The sequence below is a fragment of the Melanerpes formicivorus genome, unplaced genomic scaffold, assembly GCF_026170545.1.
Source record: "Melanerpes formicivorus ecotype bairdi unplaced genomic scaffold, bMelFor1.0.p_v2 SCAF_5, whole genome shotgun sequence".
NCBI classification, from domain to species: domain Eukaryota; kingdom Metazoa; phylum Chordata; class Aves; order Piciformes; family Picidae; genus Melanerpes; species Melanerpes formicivorus.
Window position 1 is genome coordinate 27643286 of NW_027142357.1, and position 20996 is coordinate 27664281.

The 20996-nt window shown below is 39.0% G+C and overlaps 1 protein-coding gene across 1 annotated transcript in view; it reads right to left on the bottom strand.

Moving 5' to 3' along the window:
• Positions 1-20996, bottom strand: part of CNTNAP5 (contactin associated protein family member 5) — a 303624-nt gene that overhangs the window by 33860 nt on the left and 248768 nt on the right. Inside the window, exons 15-19 of the mRNA XM_068138943.1 lie at positions 14907-15034; positions 14567-14737; positions 12228-12446; positions 2846-3085; positions 725-949 (exon numbers count right to left, since the gene is read on the bottom strand). Coding sequence (XP_067995044.1) covers positions 725-949; positions 2846-3085; positions 12228-12446; positions 14567-14737; positions 14907-15034 — 983 coding nt within the window. The remainder of the gene's footprint in view (positions 1-724; positions 950-2845; positions 3086-12227; positions 12447-14566; positions 14738-14906; positions 15035-20996) is intronic.

Here is a 20996-nt window from a genome sequence, read left to right on the forward strand (position 1 = left end):
AGTGCCTGATAACTCTTGAATAATTCAAACATCCCCATTTGTCTTGGACGATGTTCATCTGGAGTGAGTTTTCTGAAAGCACTGCAAGGACTCAGAAGCTAGAGTCATATTGAGAAGCCACAGAACCTATGCCACCAAAATCTTGACATGTTTTCAGAAAGTCCCCACACCATGTGTCTTTTAATAAAACCTGGATTTGCAGCTCATGTTTTTGTCAGTGAACCTAGAAAACTTTTACATTTTCTGGCTTCAATATTCAAACATACTGGTCATATTCCATTGAAACAACCCAGTGAAGAGCAATACATGTGCCAAGACAGAATGCAAAAGATAAAATGATAATATATTTCTGCACCAAGTGTTCTTGTACATTCATGGTATTTCTCATTCCCTTATCTTGGAGGCCTAATGGATCTCAGTGTGGAATAAATAGCAAAGGACTGCTATTGTACAGTCTTGCCAAATGAAACTCAAAGCACATTTTAAGCCCCAACAACATGATTATTCAAAGACTGAATAGGCAAGTGTAGCACTGAATGCCAAATAAAGGGCTATAAACAAGAGTGATAGCCATTTGTGTGAACTGAATACCATCAAGTTAATAAAGTTGCAGACACAGAAATGAACTTAAATCAGTGCAGAATTCTATACTATTCTCACAAAAAAAAAAACCCTTAACACAGCTACCCTGGTCTCTCTTTGGTAGCAAATCAAGAGTACTTACCATTCTTGGAGAGAATTACAGCCAAATATTCATGAAGGTAGGTGTTGATGTACAGCAGAAGGCTTGGAGTATGTGCAGTGAGAAAGCTAAGCGCAATATTTTCCTTGGATATGACAGCATCTGCATAAATGGCAGAGCTTGAGGTGCTTGCATTTTTTGTGACGGGATAAGGCTCTTGGAAAATATAGGTAATGGAAGTGCCGGCTTCAAATAATGCAGAAACATCTGAAAGAATACATAAACCAAGGGGATAATTTCAGCTACTGCATTTTCAGGTCTCCCAGACAGGCATGGACATGAACTGACTGCCTCAGAAGCAGAACACTGCAAAACTCCTCTGACCCAGCTGACACCACTGTTCCTTATTTAGGTGAGCAGTATGTCCTTCTTTACAGTCTGTTTGCAGGGCACAAAGAAGGACAGTGTATGGAGAGAGACCTCTAAATTAAACTATTTTAGTTCTGAAATCAGAATTATACAGAATGGAACAGGCCAAAATGTCTATTAGCCAAATAAATGCCTGCTTTACCATCTTCTGACAGCTGACATGTAAGGCAATATTCTCTGTCTTCCCCCCTCAGGAAAGACAGTATGTTTGTCCTTTCTAGTCTCTTTCTTTAAACAAAGTAATTATTAAAGCAACACATTGGACCAAAGACAACCAGCAAGAGAAGTTGACTAGGCTAACTCCAAAAGAAGAGAAACACCTATTTGTGCATGCACAGATTCCAAGAACTCCTGCTTGTGTCTTCAATAAACACAGCACAGTCTGGCCACGACATACAAAGGTGTGATAACAGCATGATTTTATCTAATGTGAGGCACAATAAAGTCAAGATGGCAGTATCTCCAGCTACCGACTGACTGCAAGTGCATCTTCACCTCTACAGCAGCATCTCACACCAGGAGACTGTGGTTATTTGATATGCCTCTTTTGGCATTGGTGCCAAATCCTCAGCTTGTGTGAGTATAGTGGGACTGTGCTACAACTAGGCTGATTTACACCAGCAGATGATGTGACTCTCTGAGTGAGGTGAGCAGCAGCCACAGTAATTAAAATCCTTGTTGCTATTGAGCAGGTTTACTATTTCTTTCCTTTTACTAAGCACATGCTGTCTAAATTAGGTGTTCTTTATTTGCCCCACTGCTTTTTCTGGTGTTGGCAACATCTATAAGCCACCAGAAATGTTTGGTGAGGACATGTTCAAGAGACTGAATGCTTTACGCTTATTTTTAAAATCTCTTAAGTTCTGAATGGGTTGTCACAGGAATGGTAAACACACCCACATTCTTGTAACACCTTTGTTCAAAAACTCTGCAAAGAAAAACCCTTGAGATTTTAAGGTGAACAAAGCTGCATGAAGTTTAAAACCAAGCAAAGTAAATGTTCAGACACGGGCAGACAAATGTTACAGAAAATTACAGCCCTATATTGTTAATATCTTGTGCCTCGAGCACAAGCCCTACAAGGAGCGGCTGAGGGAGCTGGGATTGTTTAGGCTGGAGGAGGCTCAGGGGAGACCTTATTGCTGTCTACAACTAACTGAAGGGTGGTTGTGGCCAGGAGGGGGTTGGCCTCTTCTCCCAGGCAACCAGCACCAGAACAAGAGGACACAGTCTCAAGTTGCACCAGGGGAAGTCTAGGCTCAAGGTGTGGATAAAGTTCTTCACAGAGAGTGTTGTTAGCCATTGGAATGGGCTGCCCAGGGAGGTGGTGGAGTCACTGTCCCTGGAGATGTCCAAGAGGGGATTGGACGTGGCACTTGGTGCCATGGTTTAGTCATGAGGTCTGTGGTGACAGGTTGGACTTGGTGATCTTTGAGGTCTCTTCCAACCTTGACGATTCTATGATTCTAAGATACAGGTAACTCAATAGAGGAGTCATAGTGGGACACAGTTGGTAACTTTAATAGTACAACTAGCACCATTCTGATTTCTGAGGCCATTAGTGGAGTCAACAAAAGGAGGCATTATAGCCCGCTTAAGATAAACAGTAATGCTGAAGGGTCAGCTGATATTAGAGCATCTTCTTGTAACATGAGGGACATCAAGCTGACATGGATGAAATTGTGACATAATTCAGAGACCACTAAGGACCTGGGACCAAAGCTTGCTGCCTACCTTCCTTGCAGAAAGGTCCTTCATATGCTGAGTTGGTACAATCACAGGAATAACCATTATACTTCTCCACACATCTTCCTCCGTTATGACACAGGTTACCATAACTGCTGCAATGTCCTGGACATCCAGGTTTAACACCAGGTGTCATTTTAGCTCTCTCCTCAAGGTCAAGTTTCTGTCCATTTAAATGTAGAGATCGAATGCATCCCAAAAAGCCCTTAAGTCTGGAGGCTGTTCCCCCTGAAAAAGAGAGAAAAAAGGACATGCTTTCATTGTTGAATCTGCAGAGTAATCAAAGCCCAATATCCAATCCAGGGGTATAAATATGAATCCATGAATTTTAAAACCCAAAATTCATTATATATCAATGCATACAGTGGCAAAAGTTGTCAAACTTCCAGACCTGAAAACTAGAGGTCTCTATCTGTATGAAAGGACTAAAAAGCTATATGTGACACGTTCTTGTTGCCATTCTTCTCTTTTCTGCCTTATCTACTGCCCTGTCTGGCATTTAAACTGCAAATTCATTTGGGAAAAAGATTAGCTTCTTTATCGTATGTCTGCGTATCACATAATACATGAAAAATCCAAACCTAAAATGTTGGGCTTATTTTTTTTTATATTTGTTGCCATAGTGCAGAGCATAAATAACACCCTAATCCTAGCAGTAGGTGAGTTACACATTCTGATGAGGCCAGATAGCAGGGATGAATCACGTTCAGCATGAGGCCTGCTGGCGGAAGGGAAATTAAATATTTGAGTCTGAACTTTATGCATGTCTGCCCAAACTGTTGCTGCACGTGAATGGTTACTTAGCCAAGAAACAGGACTTCAGGTCACAGTTGTATTATTTATTACAGTTATTAAATATAATTGCATGTCTTCTTGAGGACCAGAGCTGCATGGATCTACACAATTCAGTCTCTGCAAGCTAGCTAACATATTTGCCCCATGAAATTGCTAACAGGGTTACAATGAAGACACTTCTTTTCGGTAAGAGATGATCTCTGATAATGATAATAATGACGATTGTTAGAGCACTTCATGAAAATATCTCCACTTTTCTTACTGTAGGCTTTGTTTGGTGGTTGCCAATAATTTGCTTCTGATGACACTGCAATTTTGATTTCTACTAAGAAATCTAATTCTGGTTCAGGAGCTGCCAGCATTTGTAGGCTCTGAAATGCTAGATTCACTGCAAAAGTAGCATGAAAAAAATTACCTTTCCTAATTATTCTTCTGAAGAATTTGGTTCTACATCAAACTTCATGAGATAAGAGATTGCATTTGTTTAGTAAGTCCTTGCAGAACAGCATCTAGATTTTAGTTTTGTCTTGTGTTTTTCAAAAATTGTTTAATTAAAGCAAGACTTCTGCAAGCTAAGAGAATGAAGCAATGGTCTGAAAATAAATCTCACCAAACCCATGCTGTTCTGCTAAAAAATTCTAGCACATTTTTCTTTCTTGTACACTAATAGGAGAAATATTGGATTTGAATTAGAATAAATGAACTACAGGTAGTATGTGTGAAACAGGTTTATTTTGTGGTAATTTTATGATGTCTTTCTCAGAGAAACAAATATTTTCAAATTCCTCTCTAGCTAGCTATTCTTTTCAGGTGAGCAAATGTTAACTCACTTATTTTAAGGGCCCTCTGAGGACAATAATTGGGCCCTCTGCATTTGCAGCACTGTGCACACATAATCCTTTCCTTCGGGGATTTTGCTCCAAAACCAAACGTACCATGCAAAACATTCTGTAATGTCCAAACAAGTAGAAATGTGATTTCCCCCTTTAAGGTTTCTGATTACCTTGGTTTGCGTGGGAGGTAATCATAAATATTACAAGCAGAAATGGTGAACTATTGCTAACTATTCCACAGATGTCATGTTTATTGCATTATTCATATTTTTACTTCTCTCTAAAGCACTCTGGAAGCCATGTGAAGTTCCTCACTCTTCTCTTTTAGTTTCTGGAGACTATAGAGCTTAACTGAGACCATCTATATGATCCTAGATTTACACAGTGTTGATTAAGCAAGTATGTTTATTATTTGGACAGTTTTCTTCAACTGACTAGATCTAATCTTCAAATACATCCCCATGAAGCAGAGAAAAACTCCAAACAAACACACAGACCTCCTCTCCAAATTAGGCTTTGCAGATTCTTCATATTCTAACTGACCTGTTGAACTGGACAATTCCATGGATGCAACCTAGAAGTTTTATTCAGGAAAACAGATTTTAGAATAAACTTCAGGACCACAAACATGAAGGTTAAAGGGTGTTCTTTGTTGAGTGGAGGCAACAGTCAAAAGAGCCAAGTCCTTTTCAGCAAGGTATTTATGCAGTTTAATTTTACTGAAAAATTTTGGAGGAGAGAGTCTGAGAGGAGGGGGCAAATAGCTCATAACTGACCACTTGCAGTGTAGCTTGGTGATACAATTGGCTAAATAATTAACATTCTATCAATGGTTGGAAGATTTGCTTTAAAAAGCAAACAACTTTTTGCTGGTAACAACTGGAACAAGGAGGCTACAGCAGCATGAGTAAGTATTAGGAACATTCTTGCTTTATGTAACTCATACAAAGAAAAGGAACTCTCATGGGAGTATAAGATTCGTAATTATTATTACTCAGCAGTAGGAGAATTTGCAATCATATTCCTCAGAAGACATCCAAGTCACATTTGTTAGTCTCAAACTGAAAGTTGCAAAAAGTACTCAGGATACACAAAGGACTTAAGAACTAATTCCTCCTTCTGGCCTCCAAAACATCCCAAAGTGTCTACAGATCCCTTTAAAAACAGCAATAAACAAACTCTGTTCTTTCTTTTTCTTTTTTTTTTCTTTCTTTTTTTCCATCTCCTAAGAAAATTTCTCAGATGTTGACTGTCTCTGGCGTACATTGCATTTTTACAACACACAGAGGACAGTCACTAAGGATTTCTTGCTCCCTTGATTCCAAAACAAAACCAGGAAGCCAGGAACTTAACTTTGCTAGTCTCCCTTAATATATCAAATGAACAGCACAAAAGCTTCTCATCAAAGACTTACGCATGAAATTAATTTCTTAGGATTTCTGTTTTGCTTCTCAAATGTTAACAGTCTGTGTGCAAATCCTTTTCTCAAAGAGGCCTGTGGAGACTCTTTCCATGCCCTGCCCTATACTGGAGTATTATGGTCATGCTTTCTCCGTTAGATAAGTTTCATTTCAGACTATGCCATGACCAGAGGTGATGACGTACCTCCTCCAGGACCACAAGGATACAGCAGAGGACAGCTGCTGTATGTAGAAGGATGTCACTTCTTCTGAATGCTGAAAGTGACTATCCACTGAAAGAAGTAACTTTTCCTTGTGCCTTTAGAGTAAGTAATGTGCCAAATTAGGCTATTGCTGGGTATTTGGTCAGCTGATATTATCTAGCCTGCATTTGTTTGGGGTTTGCTCCTTCTACTGTAACACTTTTAAATTAACAGAAGAAACAGCCAGGTGCAAGAATATCCTTCTTGTGACTCAGGATAATAAATCAGCTAGATGCCCAAGACCCACTAAAAGGAAGCAAGAAATGGTTTTCCAATTCCTTTAAGCTGCTTTAAAACCCAAACTTGTTTGATTTTGAGTGTACTGGCAAGGAAAAGTCAGTTCTCCCTTCCACTTGCACATAAAGAAAGATATCTCAGAAGCCTGCCATATATTCCATGTGTCAGTGTCAGTGTCGAATTTAAGCAGACTTTTTAAGTTCTTGGAACAAGAGCAGAGATAGAAAAACCTCTTTCTGGCAATGCATAGATAAATACATAATCAATTACACATTTAACACAAAAGCTGATCATAAACACTGCTTAATCTACACTCTGTCTCTTACTGACTATGCAGCACTGTTTCTTCATAACAGTGAGAAGCTGTAATTGGATATTATCGGGTAATTATAGGAAGTATTGGAATAAAACAATTGCAAATTTGTACCCTGTCAAATTGTGTGTTGCTATGGATGAGGAGATAAAAGGAGATTACATTTGAACATCTCCATTTTAACTTCCCTTCTTTTGGTTTTTACCTCCAGACAGATCCATTTAAGAAGGTAGACATTTTCTGTCGTCTATTTTGAACAGCAAGTGTGAGATATCATCAGTGCAGTGAAATTCTGGGAATATCAAGAAATGACAATTTCTTATACAAGCTATTGTGGCATGCTGGCCAGAGCAAATGCTTAGGTTTTGCTCCCCTAAGGGGAACATCCCCAAAAGACAGATGTGCAGGGTATGCATAATGTCAGCATGATGCAAGAACAGCCAAGACCATTGAATTAAACACAAAACAGGACAATGAAAGGTGGCAGGGCAGAAGAAAATGGAGAACAGGTGGTATGAAAAGAAAGGACATCCAAATTCCAGCATTTCTGTGATTACAATGAATAGTATCAGCATATGGGAAAAAGACCTGATTCTAGCTCTATCAATTCCTTTTATACATTATCGAGATATAAAAGAGATTTTGGGGTAAACAGAAATCACTATGTGAGTACATTTTTTTCAGGATATAGAAAACTTCGGTGAACTTCTCTATCTGTGGGGATGTACAGCTCCAAAATGGAACGATATTTCAGTGCAGATAATGAATTATGGCTATTTCACACTTATCAAGTCCAGGAGTACCACAGATAGTACTGTTAATCCAAGCACTGTAATGTGAGTTCAAGCCCAGTAAGATGTGCCTAACATTCAGAGAACATAGAAATGCAGTTAGAAAACATTAAACACACCCATGGTTATATCTAAGTACACAGGCCAAGTTGAAAATGGATTTTTATCCTATCAGTGATGCAGACAGTCCTAAAATTCAAGAACATGCACAACTCAAAATTAGCATCGGTACAATCTAAGTCTTAGTGAGACTTCCAGATTGTGCTATAGTCTCTGAACCTCTGGATTTCTCTGCTGGAATAAGCAATCACAACATCCAAAGAGTGAACTGACTGTCATCATCTATCAGTTAGTATTCCTCTGAGACAACTCAAGTTCACATTTTTTAGTCTTTTGGATAATGATTTGCATTAGTTTGCAATGAGTATTTTCTCCATCTAAAATGACTACACTTTTGTTGTTATTTGAGGGATTTGATTTCTTATGGAAAAGGATATTTGCTCATTCCTGTGGTATATTTTCACTTCTGAATCCATTCCTTTTTTAATTTCTTGCCCAAATTTAAGACAGACTATTATACCCTCTCACGTTTCAGGAAAAGTGGTAGAAGGGTGAAAAAGAAGAAAGACATAGCAACAAGGTCTCCACTCAGCAAGACAGAAGTGTGAATTTGTCTATTACTGGACATAAAAGCACCTACAAACATAAAAGGGAAATTCTTCTCTGTGTTTAGTCATTGGAAAATCTTCAGTAAAAGCCCAAACTTCCTAAAATAGTCAGTCAGTCTGAAGATAAAATTCAAGGAAAGTCAGGTGCTCTTCACTCCTGTTCTTACAAAGTATTTAAAGGCTGATTAACTTCCTCACAATGTGTCAGTATCGCCAGATCAGAAGTAAATGAAGCACAGCTCCATGACTGCCTTCAACCAACTGTTTTGTGACCATCGCTGGAAAAGGATTCTGTTCAAGTTTCCTCACTATAAATCATAGAAAATAAAGTCTGTTTGACAGGCCAGCTTTTTGTATTTAAATAAAACCAAAACAGAATAAACACAAACAAACCACCAACAGACTAATATAAAACCCCAAAAGCTATAGACTGCTGTTACAAACAGTCCCAAATATATCTGGGTTTTGGGTTCAGAAGGAAAAATGTGTCCAAAAAACCAAGTAAATAACTTGTTTACAAAACAGGCAGAAACAGCTGAGAAGGAATTAATTGGCCCAAATTATCAGAACCCATTTAAAATTATATTGCATGCCAACTGTCTCTGTAATCACGTTTTGCAAATGTCTAATTTATTTTATATGCGTGATTTCCTGCACATAACTCCCTAAAAAGACAAAGACACAAGAACACCTCACATATACTGCATATAGGCTGATGTCTCTGAAGCAACAGGAAAAGAATGGTAGTTTGAAAGCTACAGCGGGTCTCCATTTCCATTATCATCATAATGCTACATGATACTAATATAGTTCCTTTATCCCAGAGGATCAATAAATCCTTCCAGAAGATAAATAAACTAAATTAAATTTTGACATTGAGCCTTACTTATGAGATTGACAAAAGATGTGAATTGATTCTGGAAAAAAAAATCAAGAAAATATGGGGAGGGGGGGTTGGGAATGGGGAAAAAGATTTTATCATAATGACTAGCTATCTCCACTATGGAAACAATATTCCATGTTTCAACAGAATGAAAAAGGGAGATGCAATTAAAAAAAAAATATAAATATTTTGAACATTTTATAAACAGCAATCAATCAGGTCAGTTATACAGATTATTAATTAAGAATGGGCATACTAATGGTGGAAACCCCAGAAATTTTGCCAGTATGCATATCACAGAATAACAGAATCACCAAGGTTGGAAGAGACCTCAAAGATCCTCAAGTCCAACCTGTCACCACAGACCTCATGACTAAACCATGGCACCAAGTGCCACATCCAATGCCCTCTTGAACACCTCCAGGGATGGTGACTCCACCACCTCCCTGGGCAGCACATTCCAATGGCAAAAGACTCTCTCGGTGAAGAACTCTCTCCTCACCTCGAGCCTAAACTTCCCCTGGCACAGCTTGAGACTGTGTCCTCTTGTTCTGGTGCTGGTTGCTTGAGAGAAGAGACCAACTCCCTCCTGACTACAACCACCCTTCAGGTAGTTGTAGACAGCAATAAGGTCTCTCCTGAGTCTCCTCTTCTGGCTAAACAATCCCAGCTCCCTCAGCCTCTCCTCGCAGGGCTTGTGCTCAAGGCCTCTCACCAGCCTCATTGCCCTTCTCTGGATATGTTCAAGTGTCTCAATGTCCTTCTTAAACTGAGTGGCCCAGGACTGGACATAGTACTCAAGGTGTGGCCTAACCAGTGCAGAGTACAGGGGCACAATGACTTCCCTGCTCCTGCTGGCCACATAATGCTGCAGAAACAAATACATTATGGCTTATGGGGTAAGTAGGGAGTAGTATTATGTGCTGCTGCTTCTTTTCTTTTTTATAATGTTGTTTATGCATTCATTTTTCAGATAGGTTAAAATTCACTCCGCATGTTTAAGGTATTAAATCAGTTGCTTCCTATTAGAGATTGGAATGAGACCTTCAGCAGAGACAAATTATGCCACATCTGTGTATTGTTGGACTTCTGCCACCCTTCCCTCAAACACCTGGGGACAAACAGTGCCAGAAGCAGGAATCTGCCCAGGTTTCCAGCTCTTCTGACTGCTCTTAGAAATACTCAGGAAGTCACAAACAGTTTTGGCCTTCAATATGATAAAGCTAAGGGCAGAAAAAGAACACCTGAAAACATTAGGTTTTGTGTCCCTTTTGTTCAGGGTTCAATAGAAATGTTGATGGATAACTGAATACAATCTAGTTACTGCACAATGAGTACTTTTCACCTTTTTGTTGAGACACAGTAAATGTCCTTGAATTGGCTGTACATATTAAGTACAATCAGAGAAAAATTTAGGTTGGAAGTTACTGCTGGATATCAACTGGTCCAACCTGATCCTAAAAGCACAGCAATATTCAGGTGACATATAGATTCATTTCTCAACCAAAATCAACAGGACCTTTTCTGCACAGCTGCTACCCACTCTCTCAATCCCCAGCTTGTATGGTACAAGATGCTATTCTGCCCCAGGTGCAGGGCTTTGCATTTGTCTTTGCCGACATGAGCTCCTGTGGGCACATTTCTCTGTTGAGATCCTTGGATATCCTGCAATTCAATGAGCTATGTCACTTTTAAAACCACCATCAAGTTTGTTTAGGTAACCCCTTTATTTTGCTGAGGCAGAGAAGGAAGCTTATAGGCAGATACTGCTTTTCAGAGGTGAGATGGTAAGCAGTTAACATATGATGTATCTAGTCACAGAATCATGGAGTCATTCTGGTTGCAAGAGGCTTTTAAGATCAAGTCCATCCATTAAATAGCATTGCCAAGTCACCACTCACCCATGTCCCTCAGCACAACACCTACGCAGTTTTTCCAGCCCTCCATGGGTAGGGACTTCACTTGCCTGAGCAGCCTGTTTCAGGGCTTGACAACTCTTGCAGAGAAGACATTCTTGCTAACGTCTAACCTAAAACTCCTCTGGTGCAATCTCAGACTTTTCTGTTTGACTCTAACTTTGAGAAGGAGGGTCAGGAACAGGAGGTCTCAGCATCACTGTGCGTCCCTAAGCCTTCATAGTCTTCTAATAACAAAAATTGTGGGTTGCAGTTCTCATCCTGCTACACATCACCAGAAGTGGTAGCACAAGGAGGTCACTGCATTAGGGGAGCTTAAATTGCCCCTCTGATTTGAAAGAGATTTTGCTGAAACAGTGTGGAAACAAACATTAAGGCATTACCAGTAAGGGGCTTGAATTTCTGATAGATGAATTATGATAAATATTTTATTTTTACTCCTTTAAAAAGACAAACCCAGAAATTTGGAAAAGTCTATCCAGCCATTACATTCTTTAAGTTTTCTAATTGGAAATGGTATCTTGGCTAACTTTCCCTGATAATTCTAAGATGTCTAGCAGCTCAACACTGCCTTCTGGTCTGGCCTCCTGTAGAACATGCTTAGAGTCATCTTAGCATTTGAGAAACAAGTGATCAGCAGCATGCTTCATCACTCAGCAGATTACTCAGGAAGACTGTTTGAATATAGAAGAGGATGTCTCTTTGCGTTCCCTGAGTATATTATCAAATACAAGCTGGTCTTGATCTAATTTTTTCCCCTTTGAAAGATCACCTTCAGTTGAAATACCTGTGTTTGTTTTAACTGTGTTCATAGTTCTCTCACACAAGCACTCTATGATGAAATAAGGGTTTTAGGAGTCATGCTGAAGGAACAAACTTTAAGACCATATTGCTATCAAGATTTTTCCTAGAAGCTCACATGGTGAATTTGTGCCCTTTACATCTCATCTAAAATGAGAGATCACATTTGCTACAGCTACATGGCCAGTGCTGCATAAGAAGAAATAATGGGAATTCTTTGGCAATAAATACGTTTCAAGCAATCTTAGATCTTAAAAATACCACCTAGTATAATATGATTAAACTATAGCTAGTTCTTTGAGTGTAAAGGCACTAGCTTGTATTTACTTTATGTTGCAAATGCAGGAATGGAAGATGAGAAAGCAAAATCTGGTCACCACATGCAAACTCAATGGTGAAACAATAGCATTACCAAGGTATGGACATAGAGATATTGTACATATCTACAGAAACCCTTAAATGGTCCCTACCTACAAATAATTGGCTGTTGAGCTGCAAGCGGAAGTGCCCCTCAGTAGGTGCCTCCAGGACCTTCTTGGGGAGGCTATCCACCTGGAGAGACGTTTGCTTGAGGTTCCTCTCCGCTCGAACATAGTGCCACTGGTTGTCATTCAAGGGTGTGGGAGACTGCACAGTGACTTCTGTGGGGCCATTCCCAACATCTATGGAGAAGGTGATCTCTTTAGGGGCTAGAATAGATTAACAAATATGAAGAGGAAGTGAAGGTCTGAATTAAATCATGGTTTTGACATCAAGAAATCTTATATAAATATAGGGTCCATTAACTTTTATGTCAGCAAACAGTACAGCATCATTTACCTCCCATCTCCCACGCAGCAGCTTACACATAAATCTAAGCCTGCAGCCTCCCTGTTTCATTTCTGCTATGATATGCTTAGCTGTGAATACCCATCTTTTTTTTTTTTTTGCTGTAACAATTACAGTGCTCTAGAAATAGTAGTTCTCTTTTTGAAGCAAAAGTGCCAAATGTTATACAAAAGTCACACAATGGTAGCAAAAGATTTTGGATAAATAATGCTAAGATGGGAGAAAAGATGAAGGAGCTCTTTCTGACTATATCTTCCAAAAATGGATGCACTTAATTATTGAACTTGGATACATATGGCAGGAGAGAATCCTACAAGCATTTGTTTACCTGAATAATGCTGACCCAGGAAGCTAGGAAAAACAGATGAGCAAAACTAATTAAGTGGTGATCTTAAACTAAAGAGGCACATGTAACAAATATCCAGAGATAGTAAGGCTCCTAGAAGTAGGATGATTGAAAAACAACAGCCATAAAAAGAAGTCCATCTTGCTCATCTGGAAGCCTGAAAGGGGCCAGAACTTCTTAATATTCTTGCTACTGGTTATTTTTCCTCCTCCTAAAGTGCTAAATACACCAGAAGGACCAAGAATGAGGTTCACAAACCACAAAACCAGAGGGGTGTGGATTGAAAATTCATAAAAACCTGTTATTTCAAGCCCAATAAATTGGATAGGTCTGGGTTTGGAAGCTCATTCTTCGATAGTTTAGATAGGAAACACTCCATAGGGATAGACAAAGATCTATTCTGAGCTCCTGCATCTGCTAAAAGGCCATTTTCCTTCGAAGCAGCTGGTTTGTGGAGCTTCACTGATACAAGGCCTTTAGGCTGCAAATTCCATCTGGCAGCAAGAAACACAACATCAAACTACTAATGAGAAGTCTAAGTTTAAAAGACAAGACTTTCCCCAAACTTTTAAATAACTCGCTTCTTTAGGAGTTCACATTTAATACACATGAAAAAGCTTCCACTGAACAATCCTCTTAGCAGTTTATGGTATTGGTTAGACTTGGATTCAAAATGTCTTTTTCACTTCTATAACCCTGAGACTGAAATACAGTACTGAAGTACAACCAAATTGGACTTTGATGTGCAATTAATAGTAAATCATACCTCATTACCTTGTGATAATGCACCATGACATTTACCATTGGTTTAATGAAGCACAGGGCCTTGGGGCCCTGTTTTATTAAATGTTTGGGTTATTATAAGCATATTATAAAATGTGTAGCACTTGGGCGTTGGGTTTTTTTTTCCTAAGCTTGACAGAATTTGGAATACAGGAGTCATATTTCATGTCAAAACCATGGTATTCTTTTGTCACTAATAAATATTTGAGCTCATCTGGACAGGAGTAAGGCAAAAAGCTCACTAATCAAGTTCCCTGCTACTCTCCTTTATATACTGAGTAGCAGTTATACCGCAGTCACTTACTGGATTTTGAAGTATTCAAGGCCCATTACAATTTTGGCTGACTTATCTTGCATTAGCATCATGTCCCTCACAGGCTTTCACCTCATAGCTGTACCATACACACAGCTCCTCTGAAACACTAGGGCTGCATTGGACTGGGTATGATGTTGATGGAGGGGGGAAAAAAAAAGTAATTATCAGAGTGGTTGTATTAATTTTTTTCGTCTTTCAACCAAAGCTATAGTCTAGTTAAATCTAACCAGCAGTTTTTTCTGTAAAGAGGAAGAGAAAAGAAAAAATAAATAAATCAGTGTTAAAAAAAGTAAATTCAATTTGCTGTTTAAGAAAGATAAACCTAGCCGTAACAAGATTAAGTACAATGATCAAGGTGATACAGGGAAATTCTGACAGGAGCAATAGATAAATCTAGATTAATGAGTCTTTATCTCTCCATCTTATCCTCTTCAGGCACCTCCAACCATCTCAAGACAATAAAATACAACCTTCTTATATCTCTGCATCTGCCAAATTGGGCAAATACACCAAGATTTCTTGGCAGTGAAACTTACAGCTTATTTCAACTCGAATGAAGTCTTTAATTCCAAGGTTTTCCAAGAATACCCCAGAAATGGCAGTAGTTTTGAAGAAGAAGGAGATATCTGCGCTGACCTCAGCATGGAAGGTAGGGAAGTGCAGGTAGGAGGCCTCTGTGTTGAAGGAAGCGGCGTTCCAGAACTGCCCTGCAAACACAACCCCCTTCTCTATAGTTAATTGGCACAGGATAGCAGCTGCAAACTGCATGTGAAAAGCCACCTTTCATCAGATAAATACATTAAAAACAAAAAACAAAGCCAAAACAAAGAGAGAACATTCTGTACCTATGGAAATTGAGAAGAGCTAGGTACTCACTGTCTCCATAGCAACGCAAAGGGCCGATTTTCCAAGCAGCCTCAGAATTTGATCTGTTTGTGTCAGTGATCACTATCTGAGTTACAGGCAAATGGTCTTTGAAAGCAAGGAGGCCAGTATCATTTGTCCTGGATTACAACAACCAAACAGAAAGAGACAGATTAACCACAGACAAAATCCCCAGCATTCTTCATGCAAGGCAATATTTGAAAGATGCTCACTTAAAGATGAAAAGCTTTTCAAAGTATTACCTAGAAGGATTGTGAGTGGCACACACCACTTAAGATACGTAGGTACACAAGTATATTCTACGTTCATACATGATACTGACCACTGAAGATGCTGTATTTGGACACATGATATTGTCTGGTATGGACTGTAACTGAGCTCCACTTGTGCAAAACAATTGTAAAGCTGAGGCAGATTGCTGCTATTCTGGCCAGCATGCATTAATGTAAACTGGTCTCTAGCAGGTTTCCTCAGCAGGTTCAATTTGATGTAGATGACTTTTAAGTCCAAGTTTGCATTTCTGTTAAGTTAGCTGGAGACAGATAATGGCATTTATGCTGGCTTTATGCTTTACCTGAGCAGAAAGAGGATACCCAATACCTGATCCAATATGCTGTTAGCATAGGGCAGCCAGACAATACCTGATCCAACTTCAAGATGGCTGCTACTGAACTGACTCAGCACACCATGAAGATGACTGAATTGTCAGAGTGAGTTTGGACTGTATCAGCTCTTTGCAGCACATATCTGTGGAAATTTTGCTTCAGCAATGGAAATACTGAAGGCTGACTTACTGCAATTGCCAAACTACAGTCTCTTATCTGTATCAGCAGGGATTATTCTTCAGCTGCAACTAACTTATATGTAGCTGCTAGAAAGCAAGAAGAAAGAAAATTCCTAAAGGATGATTTCTATGTTTTTAATCCTAGTGTGCTGGGGAAATTGTTGTCCTAAAAATGCAGCACGGTGTTTCATGGCAGTCCTTTGGTCCCTAAGCTGATGCAGTAGCTTTGACTCTGGCAGGAAATACAGATGTGCACTTATCCTGCTGTACTTCATAAACTGAATCCCTCAGGCATTCTGCCCTGACCTTACCAGAGAACTGCCCTCTGGAGGTATTTCTCTATCAATTGATTATACAGAGGTGAGTGCTACTGTATCTTATCTCTGCAGTGATGATTTTTTTCTTCTCCTAGCTCTTTTCTCCCCCTCCTAGTTCTTTTTTTCTTCTCCTAGCTCTCCTATGCATACAGCCAAGTAAGCCTAGCAGAGCATCCTTTGTAGAGCCAAATCTCAATAGTTCTGGAGAGAAGGACACCTACCTCTGCATGGCCCAGCAATCTGCATGCAGAGTCTGGACTTAATTCACCTGACTGCTCAGAGGTGAAAGGCTCCATGTTTATTGCTCAAAAATGCCAATACCACCAAATTTACACCTACTGCTCTTTCAGGTAGATATGACACAAAGCCTAGGAAACAAGTATCACTTTTCGAGTGATATCCCTGCCAATGGGTCTCATATCTTAGCAGGATCCCAGATTACCTATATGCTGCTTGTGATGCCACCTTCCACAAATGTACCTCTCACTCTAGTTTAAAGGGAGACAGGACTTAAATAAAGAAACAATGACCAGAATGAACACTGAAGCTATGCTCTGACACAGTCTCAGATGTTTGTTTAGCTAAGTGCTCTACTCTGATTAACATTAGAAAAAAGTAGAAGGGGTATTTTGAACTTTTTTTTTACAGGCTGCATATATTTATTTTTCATTATGTCTAATTGCATGCAGCATAGTTAATTGTCTCGTAATTCCAAAGGGAAAGGGAGAGGTACCCTCTCCAACCCAAAGATCTTTTCTTGCTTCAGTGGGTGTCTGACATGCAGATAATTACAGACAAAGTTCAGCAAGACAAAATTCCCAAGCATGAGGCAGAGTGATGCTTTTAGTACAGACTCATAAGATAAAATACTATGCATGAATCAAAAGTATGTGGCCTCTAAATCACTTCACAGGTATTTCTCAGCAGCATATTTGTATAGCTTATTGTATCAGTCTTGGAAAGTTAGTGTAAATGCTCTCAGGAGATTACAAAACAGTTGTAATAAACACCGAACTATTTCATTATTTCTTAAGAAGATAATTAAATAAGGTGTTTCAGTGGGTGGGAGGAAGAAAACCAAATAAATGAATTAAAAAAAAGGCAGAATGACGCACAGAGTGAGCAAATAAAATATGCAATATACACACGAAAAACTAAGCTGGAAGTTACTTCTTAAGAAAACAAACAAAAGAAATAATGATAAAATATTTAGGGAGGTTTCCTGCCAATTTACTTTAATTAAAAAAATAATGCAGTCTTTTGACTAGCTATGACCAGCATTAAAATAAAAAACAGTATCTTCCAACAGCCACCACTGAAGATATCTACAGAAAAATGAAATGGTGACATTTTAAAGATATCTGTTCCACATCTCTGAAAATGGCATTGTTTATTAGATATTCTTTTATATTGCATCCAGTTCTTTTATATTAAATTTTATGACTCTTGAGTTCTCACTAGTTAAATTCCAGTGTGAGAGAACTTTGGTAGCATAGCTGAGCCGTGAGAAAGAAAAATATTCTGGAACTAATAAAAATCTTCACTTTTATGTCAATGCCTTGAAAATTCAATCAAATTTCTCTTGAAGCTCAAGAAGCACATTTTATGTATTTATTCTCTTACATATGGAAAAAAGTCTGGTGTAAGGATATATATTCTCATACAAGCAGACACTGACATAAAACCTATCAGAAAAGAATCCTGCTCTTCAGAGACTGTGCTAATGATAAAAACAACAGCCCCATTGTTGCAGTTTATTATTATTATTATTTCATAGTGGAAAAAATCAGGGTGTTTTTTGGTGAAAAACCAACACCTACTACGTTTCAGCTAAGAAAAGCCTAAAGTCTGAGTGTGGTGCATTCTTGGTATTCCTTAAATTGAACTTATTTCAGGCTCCATTCCTCACAAAGCACCATGATTCCTCTTTTCTTCACGTGATACATATGGCAGCCCCTCAAGTATAGCATAGTTTGTCTCAGAGAGGAGCGAGAGAGCTTCGTCTACCTCTACGATAATTTCCTGGAGGCACAGCTGTACCACTACAAAATACAAATATTCCAGGGTTTGGACAAAACATTTTGAATTTTGCCTGAAGGGGGCTTGGGGATCACTTTCATTGTACAGTTTTCAAATAAAAAGAGTTATATTCTGATAGAAAGCAACTGCACTATGATGTGAACACACATGATTTTTGTCTTTTTTAATGAAAAATAAGACTTCATTAGGTTAATTGTTTGTGTATTTGTTCCCAGAGCTATTTCTATTTATATGTATTTTAATTCAGCAGTTCACAAACTCTTAAAACCAAACTATATTTCATTATTGTGGTTAGCCAAACCCACAAGCGCTTCCTAACATCCAATCTGAATCCACCCATTTCTATTTTTACTCCATTCCACCTAGTCCTATCATTACCTGACAGCCTAAAAAATCCCTCACCAGCTTTCTTGTAGGCCCCTTGAAGATAGGAGAAGGCCACAATAAGGTCTCCTCGGAGACTTTTCTTCTCCAGACTGACCCCAACTCCCTCAGCCTGTCCTCACAGGAGAGGTGTTCTGGCCCTCTGATCATCCTCGTGGCCCTTCTCTGCACACGCTCCAGCACATCCACATCTTTTTTGTAACAGGGGTTCCAGAACTGGACGCAGTACTCCAGGTGGGGTCTCACCAGAGCAGAGTAGCGGGGGAGAATCACCTCCCTTGACTTGCTAAATCCCTCTCTGCATTTCAGAAAGGCTTTATTCTTTAGGTTAGTTTACCACCTTTCCTCAATAATGCCTGCATCAAGAATGCACCTTCTGTTTGAAACAGTGTGTATCTTTTGAAAGACAATGACAAATCCAGCTCTTTTGTACATAACTTGTCCCAATAACTATTCTTAGTGTGGGGAAGGGAGAGAGAAAATAAAATCACTTTCTGAACAAGATTTAGCTTCAGATGGCAGCCACTGGATTTCTATGAACACTTCCACCAACTAGCAAGAACTTTCAACAGTCAGAAATCTTTTTTTTTTAGAAACATGCATAAACTACAGTCAAGTCATATTTAACACCTTTCCAGATCCCATGCTTTGGTCAGAGTGACAATTTATGCCTCTGCTCCCTTAGCAGAGGTCTTCTCCTGTTCTCCAGCAAATACCATGAAAATGCTCTGCTATTCTGCAGTGACAGAATTAGCTGTCATCATATTGCAGGGTTTGGAAGTATAGTGAGCAGCTGAATGCAAAAAGACACTTTTCAGTAGAATGTTTTAACAAAACAGAAAGGTTAAAAAACCCCAAATTACATTCCTGTTCATCTGGTCAGCATAATTTCAGAAGGGCAAAATTGGTGCCAAGTAAAGAGCCCAGAGATAGCAGCTGGCTGAGATGTTGGCTTAGATATCATTTAAAAGTCAGCATGCCTAGAAGTGCATCTCGTGTGATGCCAAACATCTGGCTCAGGAGCTTTTTAATGTCTGTTTTTTCTTGTTTCTTCTGTTTCTTTTATTGCTGTGAGGATTTAGTAGCTCCTTTTGCACCCAAGACTTAGTCTAGCGAAACCAAATCAAAGCAAAATCTTAAGCCTGTCTCCTCTTCAGAAGGATACTACAGCAATTCTGGTGAATTCCTACCTTGGAGCTGCAGTAAACAGCCTGATTTATTTCAAAGGAGCAAAAATTATTTTCTGGTTTTCCACTCTGCAGCACCTATTTTATTTCATGCTGAGGCAAATAAATGCATCTATTGCTGTCTTGCTCCTTCCACGATAACATATAGCAGGTTAAAGTCACAGTTCAGATCTCAGTGGGTTTCAGATTCAAATGCTCATTATATATCAGGGTGTCAGTGTTCAAGCAGAGAGACACAAAAGCAATGTTCAAGAGGCATGAAATTTCTTATGTTTAGAAACTCTTTGTAAAGGTCAGAGGATTTTACCTCTTAAAAAGGCAACCTACAATTTAGAATACTACCCAAGTCCAAATTTCAAAAGGATTAAAAACCAAAACAAAACACCTGAACCTCCCAAACCAACAAACAGTAGGCAGTTCAGCTGAGGAAACTTATACACTTCCTGCTATTATAATGAAATTAGGAGAAACAAGTAGCTCTGTGAGCTGCCAAGCTAATGAAGCATGATTTCCAACATCTCTCTCTCGAGGGTTTTCCAAAGTCTAATAAAAGTGTATGCTTCCTAACTTGCTTCTTGTGGGTTTTAATTGGCTTTTTCTCCTATGCCTGGCATAAATTTTCATAGCATGTGTAATTTCTAATACTTTCGAGATTTCTCCTTCTTCATTAAAGACGTTTGAAATGTGTCTGCTTGTTCAAAATCATTGGGCGTGGGGGGAAAATGGAGATAAACACCTGGAGCATAACATGCTTAGGTCTCCTTTCCTTAGGAGACTCAGTTGCTACATTATGAAAGTGTATTTTAGATTTCACCTTGCACTGGTTTGTACAATCCAGTGCATTGTTCTGCAATCTCAAACTGCAACCCCAACAGTCTGCCAGTGTAACACACCCTGCTCCACTTGAGTACAAGCTCACCAAAAAGCAAAATGCGGATTATGAAAGAAGCCAAGCAGCAATAAAACCAAATGCTTTTGCTGCTCCTTCACAAACGTCACCAAAGTACATCTGATAATCAAACATTAGAGAAAAAAAGACAGATTAACATGCACTGCTAGGCCCTTCTATACAAGTCTATAAAAATCAGAGGCTTAAACCAACATTTACATAAAGACCCCCTTAGAGCTATAATTTTTGGAAGGTAATAGTGATTCCAGGATATAAAAGGTCCAAGTGAATATTCACATTTCTGGACCTAAGAAACTAATAAAAAGGTACAACACATAGAGCGACAAGTCATTTCTGAATTATATTTTTTCTTCCTTTCAAGACCCTTACAGTTCTTTTCTACTTACTCTCTTTAAAGTGAAGCTTTCACAAGGATAATTTGGACACCATTTAAAACACGGTAGCCTAATACAGGAAGAC